General features: G+C 52.6%; 3 protein-coding genes across 11 annotated transcripts; all 3 read right to left on the bottom strand.

The window, feature by feature from the left end:
• Positions 1-511: 511 nt before the first annotated feature.
• LOC146758990 (uncharacterized) lies at positions 512-3,125 on the bottom strand. Of its 3 annotated transcripts, none has more exons than XM_085510999.1 (4): positions 3,047-3,125; positions 1,237-1,340; positions 1,081-1,162; positions 512-869 (listed from the first exon to the last, which is right to left on the bottom strand). In XM_085510999.1, exons 1-4 carry the CDS (start codon positions 3,107-3,109, stop codon positions 762-764), a joined length of 357 nt encoding a protein of 118 aa, XP_085367125.1. In that variant the 5' UTR covers positions 3,110-3,125; the 3' UTR covers positions 512-761. The 3 variants fall into 3 exon arrangements, with proteins under 3 accessions (XP_085367125.1, XP_085367126.1, XP_085367127.1); XM_085511000.1 differs by having other exon boundaries at positions 2,899-3,073; XM_085511001.1 differs by lacking the exon at positions 3,047-3,125 and adding an exon at positions 1,457-1,559.
• Positions 3,126-5,159: 2,034 nt separating this feature from the next.
• LOC146758989 (uncharacterized) lies at positions 5,160-7,773 on the bottom strand. 3 transcript variants are annotated; one of them, XM_085510996.1, is made up of 4 exons: positions 7,695-7,773; positions 5,885-5,988; positions 5,729-5,810; positions 5,160-5,517 (listed from the first exon to the last, which is right to left on the bottom strand). In XM_085510996.1, the coding sequence occupies exons 1-4, from the start codon at positions 7,755-7,757 to the stop codon at positions 5,410-5,412; spliced, it is 357 nt and encodes a 118-aa protein (XP_085367122.1). In that variant the 5' UTR covers positions 7,758-7,773; the 3' UTR covers positions 5,160-5,409. The 3 variants fall into 3 exon arrangements, with proteins under 3 accessions (XP_085367122.1, XP_085367123.1, XP_085367124.1); XM_085510997.1 differs by having other exon boundaries at positions 7,547-7,721; XM_085510998.1 differs by lacking the exon at positions 7,695-7,773 and adding an exon at positions 6,105-6,207.
• Positions 7,774-9,811: 2,038 nt separating this feature from the next.
• LOC146758988 (uncharacterized) lies at positions 9,812-17,964 on the bottom strand. 5 transcript variants are annotated; one of them, XM_085510992.1, is made up of 4 exons: positions 17,822-17,964; positions 10,537-10,640; positions 10,381-10,462; positions 9,812-10,169 (listed from the first exon to the last, which is right to left on the bottom strand). In XM_085510992.1, exons 1-4 carry the CDS (start codon positions 17,828-17,830, stop codon positions 10,062-10,064), a joined length of 303 nt encoding a protein of 100 aa, XP_085367118.1. In that variant the 5' UTR covers positions 17,831-17,964; the 3' UTR covers positions 9,812-10,061. The 5 variants fall into 5 exon arrangements, with proteins under 5 accessions (XP_085367118.1, XP_085367120.1, XP_085367117.1 ...); XM_085510994.1 differs by lacking the exon at positions 17,822-17,964 and adding an exon at positions 12,468-12,706; XM_085510991.1 differs by lacking the exon at positions 17,822-17,964 and adding an exon at positions 12,357-12,502.
• Positions 17,965-18,406: the final 442 nt, after the last annotated feature.

The following is an 18,406-nucleotide window of genomic DNA, read 5'->3' as shown; positions in this document are numbered from 1 at the left end:
TCCTCCCATTTTACAGCTCAGCTCTGGGCCCGAGGCACGTTCGCCTGCAGCCCGCCCGCTGCCCTCTCCTCCAGCCCCACTCCCAGCCCTGCTCTTCTCACCATCCCACCCACACTTGAACTCCTCCTTGTGGGTAGAGGAGAAGCTGAAGCGCAGGACATGGCTGCCCACATGCAGCCGGGCTTCCCAGTGCAAACAGCAACAGACAGTGCACCAGAACCCTGAAAAGCCAACAGGGAAGAAAGACAAGCTCAAGGCGCAGGGACACCTTTCTTCCTCCCACACTGCTTTTGTTTCTCTCAGCCCTTGGAAAACAAGGGATGCTCACAGTCCGTCACTAGCATTACCAGTTGGGCTGAAAGGCCACCAGTTGGGAACACCAACACGGAAAGGTGGGACAAGCAGCTCCATTTGCAGGGAGGGACGTGAAGCCAACCACATCATGGCCCTGCGATTACTAGCCCGAGCCAGGCACTGTATTGAGCAGCTACTGAAAGAGGCAGCACCACTATTCAAATGTTTCTTTCGCTTTTATTTGCAACAAAGAGATGCTAAATGCATCCAAAATACATTTCAATATGAAATCAAATAGGCGGGATACTGGTAATGACTAAAACTTGCTCAGTTCCTCTCCGCAGTCCAGGAAAGGGAAAGCACGGCCAGGCCTGAAAACCGGAGCACGCAGTGTGTGTCCTTTGGTGCACCTCTGAGGACGCAATGCAGGCGATTCTGCTGTCCTTTGTGCCTTCCTGCTCAAGCCCTTATCGTTTCTTTTTGCTTTCCTTCTTGGCTTTCTTGCTCAGCTGAGCAGCACTTGCCTTGGGTTGCTTCACCGTCTCCCAGGTCTTAGACTCAAAACCCTCCGAGTCCTGCAAGAATCAATTGGGAAACAGTCAGGGAGCTTTCTAACAACTGAAAGGGAAGAGAAGCAAGAGAGGATGGGTGGGTGTCAAATAAGGGAAAAGCTCAGCAGGCAAGAATAAACCTATCCCTGAGCTCCAGCACACACGCGTGACCACTGCCTTATTCATTCTAACAGCAATGTTATTCTAGCCATTAAAGTCACCCATGTTCACGTACCTGGTTGTGGACGTGTTCACGGCCTTGCTGCTGCTGCGCTCTACAACGCCAGCCACGGAAATAAAGAGTGCAGAAAGCTGATCTGTTGAAGACAGAGGAGTGAGCTGTGCTTAACCGACACTGCTTCAGTGCACGCTTACGGTAAGGCACACCTACCTTACAATGGCCACGCAGGAAGCTCCAGACACAGCTCCAGACTGTTCCCATGAAGCATTTCCCAATTGCATTTCACAGCCACTCACGCTCTGCTCCCTGACAATCTGCAACAGAAAAGTCACAAGATGCAAATCCCATCCCTCGGAGATGTCACAGACCTCCTCACTCATGGAGCAGCACAATGCCATGGCATTGGGTGAGAAAGCAGACGTGTGCTTACCGAGTGAGCGCTGTTTGCTGCCAGCTGCTGGTAGGAACCCACCTAACTCTAAGTACGAACACTAACCTAAGCCTAACTCTAAAACAGGAACAAAAACCTACACCTAACACTAAAACGTGAACAATAACCTACTCCTAACACCTAATCCTAACTAACTAAATTTAACAATAAAAACAACAAGAAAAACAACAATAAAAACAATAAAAACAACAATAAAAACAATAAAAACAACAATAAAAACGGGGTTTAGATGGAACCGGGGGCCCGCAAGGTCTCAAAGGAGGAGATGATGTTAAATGAAGCCACCCGGTTAATGCCGGGGGCGGGGGCCGCGCAGACGGTACGGAGCCCAGCGCCTGGACCAGCGATGCTGCAGCTGAGGTGGTACTGCTGCAGGGCCTGGCACGGTGGTGTGGTGCCAGGCCAGCCGTGCATCGGGTGGATCCACCTCCATGGGCTCATCTGGAGGTGGATCCACCTCCATGGGCTCATCTGGAGGTGGATCCACCTCCATGGGCTCCACGGAGGTGGTCACGCACCTGGTCCAGGCGCGATGGCAATGGGCTCCCTTGCCTGTCTGCTGCCTGATGGTGCTGGCAGTGGGCCCCCTCCTCCTCCTCTTCGACCCCGCGGTCCCCGGAACCATCTTCCCAGCTAAATGGTGGGTTTCCTCCAGCCTCGCTCTCTTAGGCCCCCACATGGCTGTTATCGGCCGGAGATCTAAGAGGCGAGTGCGTTGCCCACCGTTGGGCAACGGTGACCAAGGTAACGGCCGTGGCCAGGGTTCTAACATGGCGGCCGCACTGCTGGCACTGCTGGCACTGGCGTTCCACATGGCATGAGGAGGGGGCTGGAGGACAGGGCACGGCACGGGAGCCAGAAGGCACTGCCTGTGCCCAGCGGGCAGCCCTTCTCTCCGGTCAGCAAGAGGGCACAGACGAGCTGGCCCTGAGCAAAGGGCCCTCGGCCTCCTTCATCCTCCCCCTTCTTCCACAAGGGAATCTCTTGGCGCTGCCATACGCAGCACGCAGCACCACGCTGATCTGATGGGGCTCCTGAGCTCAGCACCAAGAACAGCAGGCTCCAAAGGGCACCTGACCACGCCTGCCTGCTGGGACACACCAGCTCTGCTCTCCCTGTTCCAATCCAGAGCCTCTCCTTGTAACACCTCCGACTCCATTTGCATCCACTCACTCTCATTACATCCCACGTCCACACACGGGGCCACGCTGCCTCACCGACCCTCAGTGGGGACCCACAGCCGTACAGCACCATCAGCACAGCAGAACCGGGCCGTGCTCCTGATGCTGCCGCTTGTCCAACCTCCCTCTCGCTGCCCCCATTCTGCTCAGGCAGCCGGTCCCAGCAACAAACACCAGCACAGAACTGCAGCCCCGACTCGTCCCGCTCACCGACAGCCAGAGCAAGGACATGTTACACACCTTCGTTCAGCTCCACGCACTCGCTGGCACCGCACGCATCGCCTCTGCGTGGCGCAGCACCGCCAGCTCCTCCCCCGACATCCCTCCACGCCCCGCACCGCGGCCCGACCCTGGCAGCGCACACCCCGCTCCTCCCGGCCCCGGTCACCTTCCCATGGCGCCATGGCCCGGAACTGCTCCCGCCGGCACCAAGCGCTTCCTGCCCCTCCATCCCCCCCTCCTCCTTTCCCTTCACTTTCCATCCGCACTTAGGACGCACATCTCATCATCAGTGCAGGCAATCAACGGCTCGTGCTGCGCTTCACTGCCTTGTGCTCCTCGGTGCTCTGCTGTGCCCTTTCCTAACCCCGCAGGATCACATCTGCCATCCCCTGCAGCCCCTGTGCTGTGACCAACACGATTTGGGCTCGGGCCCATCGCCCTCCCTGCTGCCGGCCCTCCCCCATGCCCATGTGCTGCACCCAAAGTGGCTGCCACAGCCTCGCAGCCTCCTGCAGGCAGCACAGCCCCGGCACCGGGCTCGGCCCCAGCCCCGAGGTGCTGCTGCACAGGCTGAGCCCAGACCCACAGCTGAGATGCAATGACCGCTCATCAACATTTCACAGAATCACAGAGTTATCAAGGTTGGAAAAGACCCAGGAGATCATCCAGTCCAACCATCACCAATACTTCCCAGCTAAATCATGTCCCTCAACACAACATCCAAACGTTTCTCGAACACTCCCATGGTCAGTGACTCCACCACCTCCCTGGGCAGTGCATTCCAGTGCCTCACCACCCTTTCCGAAAAGTAATATGTCCTGATGTCCAGCCTGAATCTCCCCTGGCGCAGCTTGAAACCATTCCCTCTAGTTCTATCATGTCTACACGAGAGAAGAGGCCAACCCCCAGCTCACTACAACCTCCCCTCAGGAAGTTATAGAGAGCTAGAAGGTCTCCCCTGAGCCTTCTCTTCTCCAGGCTGAACAATCCCAGCTCCCTCAGCCGCTCCTCATACGTCCTGTGCTCCAGACCCCTCACCAGCTTCGTAGCCCTCCTGTGAACGGTTCCAGGGCCTCAATGTCTTTCTTGCAGTGAGGAGCCCAAAACTGAACACAGTTCTTAAGGTGCAGCCGAAGAACTCAAGCAAGAGGGAAGTTTGCTGGGCAGTTGGTACTACGCTGCATTCTTGGTCGTGGAAATCCCAGGGTCTGGATCTTGCAAAAGAAAGCATATGAAAATGTCATCGCTCAGCAGCAATTGTCCACACCTGGAGTCAGCTGGAGAGATAACAAAAGAAGAATTGATACAGAAGTCTCATGGCACCTGTCAGGACTGTAAAGTTAGAGGACCCAACCTTTGGGAATGCTTGGAGAACAGATGTCCGTATGTTGGCTGTGGTGAGTCCCATTTGGTTTCTCTCCTTTGCAACCAGCTCCTTTGCTGCACCCAACCCGACAATCCTCTCTTCCATCTCCAGCAGCACTGCTTATTGTCACGCAGGCAGGCAGGCAGGCAGGCAGGCAGGCAGGCAGGCAGGCAGCAGGAGGCAGTGCCTCGTGGCTCGCTGTACACAGTCCACCGTGCAGGCTGGTGGAAGGAGGAAGGTGCCAGGGCGCCAATTGAAAATGGCCACCAGACACTCTTGACATCCAGCCTCTCCTCTCTGGGCTCTGGCTCAGCTACGTGCCCTTGCAGCACCCTGGCACTAAACACGTGGCGCTGCCCATCATGAACCATTGGAGCTGAAGCAGCGCAGCGCGGCTCGGGGTCCTCCCATTTTACAGCTCAGCTCTGGGCCCGAGGCACGTTCGCCTGCAGCCCGCCCGCTGCCCTCTCCTCCAGCCCCACTCCCAGCCCTGCTCTTCTCACCATCCCACCCACACTTGAACTCCTCCTTGTGGGTAGAGGAGAAGCTGAAGCGCAGGACATGGCTGCCCACATGCAGCCGGGCTTCCCAGTGCAAACAGCAACAGACAGTGCACCAGAACCCTGAAAAGCCAACAGGGAAGAAAGACAAGCTCAAGGCGCAGGGACACCTTTCTTCCTCCCACACTGCTTTTGTTTCTCTCAGCCCTTGGAAAACAAGGGATGCTCACAGTCCGTCACTAGCATTACCAGTTGGGCTGAAAGGCCACCAGTTGGGAACACCAACACGGAAAGGTGGGACAAGCAGCTCCATTTGCAGGGAGGGACGTGAAGCCAACCACATCATGGCCCTGCGATTACTAGCCCGAGCCAGGCACTGTATTGAGCAGCTACTGAAAGAGGCAGCACCACTATTCAAATGTTTCTTTCGCTTTTATTTGCAACAAAGAGATGCTAAATGCATCCAAAATACATTTCAATATGAAATCAAATAGGCGGGATACTGGTAATGACTAAAACTTGCTCAGTTCCTCTCCGCAGTCCAGGAAAGGGAAAGCACGGCCAGGCCTGAAAACCGGAGCACGCAGTGTGTGTCCTTTGGTGCACCTCTGAGGACGCAATGCAGGCGATTCTGCTGTCCTTTGTGCCTTCCTGCTCAAGCCCTTATCGTTTCTTTTTGCTTTCCTTCTTGGCTTTCTTGCTCAGCTGAGCAGCACTTGCCTTGGGTTGCTTCACCGTCTCCCAGGTCTTAGACTCAAAACCCTCCGAGTCCTGCAAGAATCAATTGGGAAACAGTCAGGGAGCTTTCTAACAACTGAAAGGGAAGAGAAGCAAGAGAGGATGGGTGGGTGTCAAATAAGGGAAAAGCTCAGCAGGCAAGAATAAACCTATCCCTGAGCTCCAGCACACACGCGTGACCACTGCCTTATTCATTCTAACAGCAATGTTATTCTAGCCATTAAAGTCACCCATGTTCACGTACCTGGTTGTGGACGTGTTCACGGCCTTGCTGCTGCTGCGCTCTACAACGCCAGCCACGGAAATAAAGAGTGCAGAAAGCTGATCTGTTGAAGACAGAGGAGTGAGCTGTGCTTAACCGACACTGCTTCAGTGCACGCTTACGGTAAGGCACACCTACCTTACAATGGCCACGCAGGAAGCTCCAGACACAGCTCCAGACTGTTCCCATGAAGCATTTCCCAATTGCATTTCACAGCCACTCACGCTCTGCTCCCTGACAATCTGCAACAGAAAAGTCACAAGATGCAAATCCCATCCCTCGGAGATGTCACAGACCTCCTCACTCATGGAGCAGCACAATGCCATGGCATTGGGTGAGAAAGCAGACGTGTGCTTACCGAGTGAGCGCTGTTTGCTGCCAGCTGCTGGTAGGAACCCACCTAACTCTAAGTACGAACACTAACCTAAGCCTAACTCTAAAACAGGAACAAAAACCTACACCTAACACTAAAACGTGAACAATAACCTACTCCTAACACCTAATCCTAACTAACTAAATTTAACAATAAAAACAACAAGAAAAACAACAATAAAAACAATAAAAACAACAATAAAAACAATAAAAACAACAATAAAAACGGGGTTTAGATGGAACCGGGGGCCCGCAAGGTCTCAAAGGAGGAGATGATGTTAAATGAAGCCACCCGGTTAATGCCGGGGGCGGGGGCCGCGCAGACGGTACGGAGCCCAGCGCCTGGACCAGCGATGCTGCAGCTGAGGTGGTACTGCTGCAGGGCCTGGCACGGTGGTGTGGTGCCAGGCCAGCCGTGCATCGGGTGGATCCACCTCCATGGGCTCATCTGGAGGTGGATCCACCTCCATGGGCTCATCTGGAGGTGGATCCACCTCCATGGGCTCCACGGAGGTGGTCACGCACCTGGTCCAGGCGCGATGGCAATGGGCTCCCTTGCCTGTCTGCTGCCTGATGGTGCTGGCAGTGGGCCCCCTCCTCCTCCTCTTCGACCCCGCGGTCCCCGGAACCATCTTCCCAGCTAAATGGTGGGTTTCCTCCAGCCTCGCTCTCTTAGGCCCCCACATGGCTGTTATCGGCCGGAGATCTAAGAGGCGAGTGCGTTGCCCACCGTTGGGCAACGGTGACCAAGGTAACGGCCGTGGCCAGGGTTCTAACATGGCGGCCGCACTGCTGGCACTGCTGGCACTGGCGTTCCACATGGCATGAGGAGGGGGCTGGAGGACAGGGCACGGCACGGGAGCCAGAAGGCACTGCCTGTGCCCAGCGGGCAGCCCTTCTCTCCGGTCAGCAAGAGGGCACAGACGAGCTGGCCCTGAGCAAAGGGCCCTCGGCCTCCTTCATCCTCCCCCTTCTTCCACAAGGGAATCTCTTGGCGCTGCCATACGCAGCACGCAGCACCACGCTGATCTGATGGGGCTCCTGAGCTCAGCACCAAGAACAGCAGGCTCCAAAGGGCACCTGACCACGCCTGCCTGCTGGGACACACCAGCTCTGCTCTCCCTGTTCCAATCCAGAGCCTCTCCTTGTAACACCTCCGACTCCATTTGCATCCACTCACTCTCATTACATCCCACGTCCACACACGGGGCCACGCTGCCTCACCGACCCTCAGTGGGGACCCACAGCCGTACAGCACCATCAGCACAGCAGAACCGGGCCGTGCTCCTGATGCTGCCGCTTGTCCAACCTCCCTCTCGCTGCCCCCATTCTGCTCAGGCAGCCGGTCCCAGCAACAAACACCAGCACAGAACTGCAGCCCCGACTCGTCCCGCTCACCGACAGCCAGAGCAAGGACATGTTACACACCTTCGTTCAGCTCCACGCACTCGCTGGCACCGCACGCATCGCCTCTGCGTGGCGCAGCACCGCCAGCTCCTCCCCCGACATCCCTCCACGCCCCGCACCGCGGCCCGACCCTGGCAGCGCACACCCCGCTCCTCCCGGCCCCGGTCACCTTCCCATGGCGCCATGGCCCGGAACTGCTCCCGCCGGCACCAAGCGCTTCCTGCCCCTCCATCCCCCCCTCCTCCTTTCCCTTCACTTTCCATCCGCACTTAGGACGCACATCTCATCATCAGTGCAGGCAATCAACGGCTCGTGCTGCGCTTCACTGCCTTGTGCTCCTCGGTGCTCTGCTGTGCCCTTTCCTAACCCCGCAGGATCACATCTGCCATCCCCTGCAGCCCCTGTGCTGTGACCAACACGATTTGGGCTCGGGCCCATCGCCCTCCCTGCTGCCGGCCCTCCCCCATGCCCATGTGCTGCACCCAAAGTGGCTGCCACAGCCTCGCAGCCTCCTGCAGGCAGCACAGCCCCGGCACCGGGCTCGGCCCCAGCCCCGAGGTGCTGCTGCACAGGCTGAGCCCAGACCCACAGCTGAGATGCAATGACCGCTCATCAACATTTCACAGAATCACAGAGTTATCAAGGTTGGAAAAGACCCAGGAGATCATCCAGTCCAACCATCACCAATACTTCCCAGCTAAATCATGTCCCTCAACACAACATCCAAACGTTTCTCGAACACTCCCATGGTCAGTGACTCCACCACCTCCCTGGGCAGTGCATTCCAGTGCCTCACCACCCTTTCCGAAAAGTAATATGTCCTGATGTCCAGCCTGAATCTCCCCTGGCGCAGCTTGAAACCATTCCCTCTAGTTCTATCATGTCTACACGAGAGAAGAGGCCAACCCCCAGCTCACTACAACCTCCCCTCAGGAAGTTATAGAGAGCTAGAAGGTCTCCCCTGAGCCTTCTCTTCTCCAGGCTGAACAATCCCAGCTCCCTCAGCCGCTCCTCATACGTCCTGTGCTCCAGACCCCTCACCAGCTTCGTAGCCCTCCTGTGAACGGTTCCAGGGCCTCAATGTCTTTCTTGCAGTGAGGAGCCCAAAACTGAACACAGTTCTTAAGGTGCAGCCGAAGAACTCAAGCAAGAGGGAAGTTTGCTGGGCAGTTGGTACTACGCTGCATTCTTGGTCGTGGAAATCCCAGGGTCTGGATCTTGCAAAAGAAAGCATATGAAAATGTCATCGCTCAGCAGCAATTGTCCACACCTGGAGTCAGCTGGAGAGATAACAAAAGAAGAATTGATACAGAAGTCTCATGGCACCTGTCAGGACTGTAAAGTTAGAGGACCCAACCTTTGGGAATGCTTGGAGAACAGATGTCCGTATGTTGGCTGTGGTGAGTCCCATTTGGTTTCTCTCCTTTGCAACCAGCTCCTTTGCTGCACCCAACCCGACAATCCTCTCTTCCATCTCCAGCAGCACTGCTTATTGTCACGCAGGCAGGCAGGCAGGCAGGCAGGCAGGCAGGCAGGCAGGCAGGCAGCAGGAGGCAGTGCCTCGTGGCTCGCTGTACACAGTCCACCGTGCAGGCTGGTGGAAGGAGGAAGGTGCCAGGGCGCCAATTGAAAATGGCCACCAGACACTCTTGACATCCAGCCTCTCCTCTCTGGGCTCTGGCTCAGCTACGTGCCCTTGCAGCACCCTGGCACTAAACACGTGGCGCTGCCCATCATGAACCATTGGAGCTGAAGCAGCGCAGCGCGGCTCGGGGTCCTCCCATTTTACAGCTCAGCTCTGGGCCCGAGGCACGTTCGCCTGCAGCCCGCCCGCTGCCCTCTCCTCCAGCCCCACTCCCAGCCCTGCTCTTCTCACCATCCCACCCACACTTGAACTCCTCCTTGTGGGTAGAGGAGAAGCTGAAGCGCAGGACATGGCTGCCCACATGCAGCCGGGCTTCCCAGTGCAAACAGCAACAGACAGTGCACCAGAACCCTGAAAAGCCAACAGGGAAGAAAGACAAGCTCAAGGCGCAGGGACACCTTTCTTCCTCCCACACTGCTTTTGTTTCTCTCAGCCCTTGGAAAACAAGGGATGCTCACAGTCCGTCACTAGCATTACCAGTTGGGCTGAAAGGCCACCAGTTGGGAACACCAACACGGAAAGGTGGGACAAGCAGCTCCATTTGCAGGGAGGGACGTGAAGCCAACCACATCATGGCCCTGCGATTACTAGCCCGAGCCAGGCACTGTATTGAGCAGCTACTGAAAGAGGCAGCACCACTATTCAAATGTTTCTTTCGCTTTTATTTGCAACAAAGAGATGCTAAATGCATCCAAAATACATTTCAATATGAAATCAAATAGGCGGGATACTGGTAATGACTAAAACTTGCTCAGTTCCTCTCCGCAGTCCAGGAAAGGGAAAGCACGGCCAGGCCTGAAAACCGGAGCACGCAGTGTGTGTCCTTTGGTGCACCTCTGAGGACGCAATGCAGGCGATTCTGCTGTCCTTTGTGCCTTCCTGCTCAAGCCCTTATCGTTTCTTTTTGCTTTCCTTCTTGGCTTTCTTGCTCAGCTGAGCAGCACTTGCCTTGGGTTGCTTCACCGTCTCCCAGGTCTTAGACTCAAAACCCTCCGAGTCCTGCAAGAATCAATTGGGAAACAGTCAGGGAGCTTTCTAACAACTGAAAGGGAAGAGAAGCAAGAGAGGATGGGTGGGTGTCAAATAAGGGAAAAGCTCAGCAGGCAAGAATAAACCTATCCCTGAGCTCCAGCACACACGCGTGACCACTGCCTTATTCATTCTAACAGCAATGTTATTCTAGCCATTAAAGTCACCCATGTTCACGTACCTGGTTGTGGACGTGTTCACGGCCTTGCTGCTGCTGCGCTCTACAACGCCAGCCACGGAAATAAAGAGTGCAGAAAGCTGATCTGTTGAAGACAGAGGAGTGAGCTGTGCTTAACCGACACTGCTTCAGTGCACGCTTACGGTAAGGCACACCTACCTTACAATGGCCACGCAGGAAGCTCCAGACACAGCTCCAGACTGTTCCCATGAAGCATTTCCCAATTGCATTTCACAGCCACTCACGCTCTGCTCCCTGACAATCTGCAACAGAAAAGTCACAAGATGCAAATCCCATCCCTCGGAGATGTCACAGACCTCCTCACTCATGGAGCAGCACAATGCCATGGCATTGGGTGAGAAAGCAGACGTGTGCTTACCGAGTGAGCGCTGTTTGCTGCCAGCTGCTGGTAGGAACCCACCTAACTCTAAGTACGAACACTAACCTAAGCCTAACTCTAAAACAGGAACAAAAACCTACACCTAACACTAAAACGTGAACAATAACCTACTCCTAATTAAAAAACATGAACAATAACCTACTCCTAACACCTAATCCTAACTAACTAAATTTAACAATAAAAACAACAAGAAAAACAACAATAAAAACAATAAAAACAACAATAAAAACAGGGTTCAGATGGAACCGGGGGCCCGCAAGGTCTCAAAGGAGGAGATGATGTTAAATGAAGCCACCCGGTTAATGCCGGGGGCGGGGGCCGCGCAGACGGTACGGAGCCCAGCGCCTGGACCAGCGATGCTGCAGCTGAGGTGGTACTGCTGCAGGGCCTGGCACGGTGGTGTGGTGCCAGGCCAGCCGTGCATCGGGTGGATCCACCTCCATGGGCTCATCTGGAGGTGGATCCACCTCCATGGGCTCATCTGGAGGTGGATCCACCTCCATGGGCTCCACGGAGGTGGTCACGCACCTGGTCCAGGCGCGATGGCAATGGGCTCCCTTGCCTGTCTGCTGCCTGATGGTGCTGGCAGTGGGCCCCCTCCTCCTCCTCTTCGACCCCGCGGTCCCCGGAACCATCTTCCCAGCTAAATGGTGGGTTTCCTCCAGCCTCGCTCTCTTAGGCCCCCACATGGCTGTTATCGGCCGGAGATCTAAGAGGCGAGTGCGTTGCCCACCGTTGGGCAACGGTGACCAAGGTAACGGCCGTGGCCAGGGTTCTAACATGGCGGCCGCACTGCTGGCACTGCTGGCACTGGCGTTCCACATGGCATGAGGAGGGGGCTGGAGGACAGGGCACGGCACGGGAGCCAGAAGGCACTGCCTGTGCCCAGCGGGCAGCCCTTCTCTCCGGTCAGCAAGAGGGCACAGACGAGCTGGCCCTGAGCAAAGGGCCCTCGGCCTCCTTCATCCTCCCCCTTCTTCCACAAGGGAATCTCTTGGCGCTGCCATACGCAGCACGCAGCACCACGCTGATCTGATGGGGCTCCTGAGCTCAGCACCAAGAACAGCAGGCTCCAAAGGGCACCTGACTACGCCTGCCTGCTGGGACACACCAGCTCTGCTCTCCCTGTTCCAATCCAGAGCCTCTCCTTGTAACACCTCCGACTCCATTTGCATCCACTCACTCTCATTACATCCCACGTCCACACACGGGGCCACGCTGCCTCACCGACCCTCAGTGGGGACCCACAGCCGTACAGCACCATCAGCACAGCAGAACCGGGCCGTGCTCCTGATGCTGCCGCTTGTCCAACCTCCCTCTCGCTGCCCCCATTCTGCTCAGGCAGCCGGTCCCAGCAACAAACACCAGCACAGAACTGCAGCCCCGACTCGTCCCGCTCACCGACAGCCAGAGCAAGGACATGTTACACACCTTCGTTCAGCTCCACGCACTCGCTGGCACCGCACGCATCGCCTCTGCGTGGCGCAGCACCGCCAGCTCCTCCCCCGACATCCCTCCACGCCCCGCACCGCGGCCCGACCCTGGCAGCGCACACCCCGCTCCTCCCGGCCCCGGTCACCTTCCCATGGCGCCATGGCCCGGAACTGCTCCCGCCGGCACCAAGCGCTTCCTGCCCCTCCATCCCCCCCTCCTCCTTTCCCTTCACTTTCCATCCGCACTCAGGACGCACATCTCAATGGAGGTGGCTGCAGAACATCATCAGTGCAGGCAATCAACGGCTCATGCTGCGCTTCACTGCCTTGTGCTCCTCGGTGCTCTGCTGTGCCCTTTCCTAACTCCGCAGGATCGTCTGCTTCTGTCTTTAGTGAAAGGGCTGTCCCTCAGGCATCCCAGACCCTGTAGCTTGATTATAGAGTGCGGGGAATGGGAGATTTCCCTTTAGTCGGGGAAGAGGTGGTCCGTGAGTGCCTAGGAAACATTAAAGTCCATCAATCCATGGGACCTGATGGGGTGCATCCACGGGTGCTGAGAGAGCTGGTGGAGGTCATTGCTGAGCCGCTCTCTGTAATCTATCAGAGGTCTTGGAGAACTGGGGAGGTGCCTGAAGACTGGAGGACAGCCAGTGTCAGTCCGGTCTTCTAAAAGGGCAAGAAGGAAGACCCGGGTAATTATAGGCCTGTCAGCCTCGCCTCTGTCCCAGGGAAGGTGATGGAACAGCTTGTGCTTAATGCCATCTCCAGACTACTGGGTGATAAGGAGGTTATCAGGAGTACCCAGCATGGGTTCACCAAGGGGAGGTCGTGCTCAACCATCCTGGTGGCCTTTTATGAAGACGTCACTAGCTGGGTGGACAGGGGGAGGGGCGGTACATGTAGTCTACCTTGATTTCAGTAAGGCTTTTGATACTGTCCCCCATGACGTCCTTATAACAAAGCTGAGGAAGTATGGGATAGATGAGTGGACGGTGAAGTAGGTCGAGAATTGGCTGACTGGCAGAGTGCAGAGGGTTGTCGTTGGCGGTGCGGTGTCTGGCTGGAGGCCTGTAACTAGCGGCGTCCCCCAGGGGTCTGTGCTGGGTCTGGTCTTGTTCAACATCAACGACCTTGATGAGGGGACAGTGACCACCCTCAGCAAGTTTGTGATGACACGAAGTTGGGAGGATTGGCTGACACGCCTGAAGGCTGTGCTGCCATTCAGCGAGACCTGGACAGGCTGGAGAGCTGGGCAGTAGGAAACCGGATGAAGTTTAACAAAAGCAAGTGTAGAATCTTGCACCTGGGTAGAAATAATTGCATGCACCAGTACAGGCTGGGGGAAGAGCTGCTGGAGAGGAGCTCTGCTGAGAGGGACCTGGGCGTCCTGATGGACGACAGATTAACCATGAGCCAGCAGTGTGCCCTTGTAGCCAAAAAGGCCAATGGCATACTGGGGTGCATTAAAAAGAGCGTGTCCAGCAGGTCGAGGGAGGTGATCCTCCCCCTCTACTCTGCCCTGGTGAGGCCTCATCTGGAATACTGTGTCCAGTTCTGGGACCCCCACTACAAAAAAGACAGGGAACTCTTGGAAAGAGTCCAGCGGAGGGCCACAGAGATGGTGAAGGGCCTGGAGCATCTCCCCTATGAGGAGAGACTTAGGAACTGGGTCTGTTTAGCCTTGAGAAAAGAAGGCTGAGAGGGGATTTGATCCAGGTTAATAAATACCTGAGGTGTGGGAGCCATAGTGGCAAGGCTGGTCTCTTTTTAGTAGTGCGTGAGGACAGGACTAGGGTTAATGGGATGAAAGTACAGCATAGGAAGTTCTGCACGAATGTGCGGAAGAACTTCTTTACAGCGAGGGTGATGGAGCACTGGAACAGGCTGCCCAGGGAGGTGGTGGAGTCTCCTTCTCTGGAGACATTCAAGTCCTGCCTGGACGCCGAGCTGTGTGATGTGGTGTAGGGAGCCTGCTTTGGCAGGGGGGTTGGACTCGACGATCTCTAGAGGTCCCTTCCAACCCCTACAATTCTGTGATTCTGTGATATCAATATGTACAGGCATCACATCACTCAACTAAGACATACCTGCTTGCTGAAGACAGGCAAAATTGCTTATCCTTCTAATACTATTGCTCTATTGAAAAAAAACAAAAAAAACCCCAAACCACTACAAGAGCACACAAAACAAACAAACAAACAAAACAAAAGCCCACACCTGCCAAACAACCCACCAAACAACACCAGACAAGAACAATATGGCAGAAAAGACTTGAGCCATCCTTAAAAAAACAAATTGTTACTACATGTTAAAAACAAACATGCAACACAACGTGAACACACTGAAAAGTGAATACCCAGAGATACCCAGAGACACTGTCTGACATACATACTCACCCCGCTTCTCACATTTACAATACCATGTACAGGAAATAAACTGAAAGGTTTGACTTATTAACCTAGTTCTTAGCAAAACTGTAAAAAGGATTTGACAACATTCAAAAAGGAGCAAAGCAACAAATAGCTATTGTCCTCCAAAAAACAAAACCCCCCCCCAAAAAAAACCCCCAAAAAACACCATACCTCATTATCCGTACAAACAAACTAAAGTGTACCCAAAAAAGCTGATCTAATAACATATGACAATTACCACTCACAATTACTTATTTACCATACCACCATGTACCGCACATCTCAACCGTTGCTTAATTAAAATAAACATCAAACACAACTCCTCTTTGACCAGCCAAACCTCTAACCAAAAAACACAACACAAACACTCTTGGCATTTCAAAATCCCCACACAAACACAAAACTGCTTACATCCTCTATGTTAAACGACACAGCCCTCAAACAAACAAAATTGTGCATCATTTACACACCACTGAAACTAACAGTGATTCCACACATATATACTTTACAGTTAAAGCTTATCATTTTATTCACCTCAAACTCTCAAAAGGCCCCGCTTTAGTATAAGAATGCAAAAAAGGCCACCTAGACTATGATGGGAGCTATACATTCTTTCAACCATCTAACCATCTATGTAACTACCATCTAGCTGATAATGAAAAAAAAAACATTAAAACAAAACATACTGTGCAGAAACTAATACAAACAAACTTAACTAACTAACTTACTTGCTTCACTCATTGACTCGCATAAGCAAACCTAAGACACTGTCCACAAATTCTGCACGTGACACAAAGAACACATTTAGCCCTTTTACCATGCCCTTCACACTTAAGCATTAAAACAATAACCTGTTTCACCTTCAAACGTAACAGATTCAGAACTACACGGTCCCTTTCCAGAAAAAAACAACTTTGCAAACAACAAATAAAAAGTTCCACAACATGGCAACAGAGAGCAATTTGGATAACAAAACTCAGGCTTCATAAAGAATCAACCTTTAACAAACTACATACGGCACCCATATAAAGTACAACCCTTAGGACAATCGGCTGTCTCCATGGATGCAGCGACTCACGCCACGCTTGACAATCAAGACTTGACAGTGACTCACGCTAGTTCTCAATAAACTACTTATCTCCCACAAATTCTATCAAACCGACAAACACAATCGGCAACACATAAACAAACCAATAAAGCCTTAAGAAAAAATTAAAACAATTAAATTATAAAAAGCGCAAACATTAACACATCTGCTGAAAAACAATGCATCTAACACTACCTACATCTCTTACACACTTACTCTCCCCCCACACAAAAAACACTTATAAAGCCAGCCAAACAGTGTCATTTTGAAAAGGCCTCCTTCTGGAACGCTCAATATATTACAACACGTACAGTTAAATCAAAAAAACAAAGCTAACTGTAAAACTACTCTAAAAAAACATACTGCAATCCAGCAAAACTAACAATCACAATTACAAAGGAGCAAAAACGGAGCTCTTTAAAGATGCCTTTTGAAAGCATAACAGTTCTCCGGCCACAAAAAGTACAAACAAAAACATAAGACACAAAACCAGTGAGTAACAAAGCACTGACATACCTGCTGGGGAAAAACACACCCAGAAAGGAAAGGAAAAACAAACAAACAAAAAAAACCATGTGTAACCCACAGAAAAAATACACGTATGTTTTCAACACACATAGAGATGGGTAAACTGACACAAAAATGAAAGAAAACTGGACATGAGACCAGGCATTTGACACGTACACCAGTAAGAGGACAAAGGCCAAAGAAAACATACTCACTCTGATAGGTGAGAAGGGATTAAAGGCAACAACATAAATCGTTAGGGCAACAGACAAAACATAATTCTTTGCTTTCAATCGGGTTTTCCTGACGTAACAGGCTTTCCTACACGCTTTCCTCTGCTATGTCCTTAATCCCTTATCTAGGCTGGGGCTGGGAGTCCAAAAATACCTCCCACGCTAACACGAGACCCAGTCTCAGAACACCTGAAGAGCCCAAATGTCCACAAGTCTACAGGACCTGACCACATGCGCCCTGGGGTCACGAGAGAACTGCCCAATCTGATTTCATTGCCGCTCTCCATCGTGCTCACAATCTCAAAAATCACACAGAAGGGCACGGTGATGGGAAAAACAACACGGCACAGTGATGCTGAGCTGTTACCTCAATAAAAACCTGTCAACTATGCCACGTCCAAACAGACAAACCTATATGATCGGGAAAGCGCCCCGCACGGCTCTCCATTATCCTGGGCTCCCTGAACGCCAGCGCATTATTACACAAGCAATAACAAAACGCACATTGGTGGAATCAAGACACTTGGCCTCACTTTGCACACACGCTACTGCATGTGCTCACATAAAACACACACACAGTTTGACATTTATCAATGCCCACAATATTGTGCAGCAAAACTGCTTTTCCAGAAAAAAAGCCCACAATATCCAGCACCATCAACAGTAGAAAGGAGACTAAGCAATCCACCTGAGATAAACTACTCCCTTCCTTTGCCTCTCTTCTACACAGCTGACTTGCGGAATCAAACTCTATAATCCAGAGATGGGTTATAAAGCAGGTATGTTTATTCCAGAGTTGCGCAGCGCCGGGTGCAAGGGGGATAGCTCCACCAAACTTGCACACCATAAGGAGAAAAGTGTGTTACAGATATAGGTTAAGCTAATATATAATCAATAGTCTCCTCCTCAGTTTGATTACATATTCATTACATTCCCTATGGCCCCGTTCCCCCACAACCCCATTCCCTCATTCCCCCTGACCCCATTCCCCGCGACCCTTGCCGTTGTTTTGAGGTGAAATTCTTCTTCTATTTTCTTCTTGGTGTTATCTGCTGGTACCATTCTCCCACGTAAGCATCCTCTCGCCCGGGGGTATCTAATCCTCCTTCTTGTCAGAGGTCTCTGGACAGTTTCTTCTCATCTTTATTGCCCTCTTCTCTGGTTTTCTTTTGACTAAGTGTCTGTAATTCCCCTTTTCCCTGCCCTTTTAAATGTAAACTACCTACAGTTACCCTTTGTCTTGGTTTCTGTGAAGTTTCCCTTTCCCTTTCTATAGCAAAGTGTTACCTTACCACCATTTTGAGGCTTTGCTCACCCTTCACAGCAACATTTAAAAACAAAACCAGAAACATAATGTTGCCAACATAACTTACCTGATACATGCTTCACAAGTCTCCGCTTGCACAATGACATTCGCTGACATTACAACCCAGGCACAATGTAGCACGGCACCCCAATTCTCCCCTTCCGATGTTGAAATAGCTCCCGCAAGTCGAGTGGGTTGGGTGTGTGCGCCGCCCATACGTCCGCATGTAACTGATGACGTCATCCACGTAAATTCACACCTGAAAAAGCAGAAAATAACACTCTAAGTTGCAGTGCTATTGAAGCAATTAACAGCAAAAAAAAAAAAAAAAAGAAAAAGATAATTGTCCATTTCACCCTCCTCAGAGAATAAGAGCGGTCATTTCACTCCAAAAAAACCAGCCTTCTCATTGTATCGGTTAAACATTTCAAGCATGCTAACTCAAACACTCTTACATCTGGTCACCTTCTCTCTAAATTCATACTCATCGCCCCATCGACTGCAGATTTTGTACCTGACGGGCCGGTATCTTTCCCACCGGAACATGGACAGATTGTTAATGACTATGTTTTCATTCAAAGGAGAAAGCAGCAGGAAATTAAAATACCTCAATCATAATACACTACATCACGTTTTGTGTATAAAATGCAAA

This window comes from Coturnix japonica, chromosome 11 (assembly GCF_054131305.1).
Source record: "Coturnix japonica strain WE chromosome 11, WE-NBRP24, whole genome shotgun sequence".
NCBI classification, from domain to species: domain Eukaryota; kingdom Metazoa; phylum Chordata; class Aves; order Galliformes; family Phasianidae; genus Coturnix; species Coturnix japonica.
Note: the sequence above shows the minus strand (reverse complement) of the source record. Positions and strands in the feature narration are given on the sequence as shown.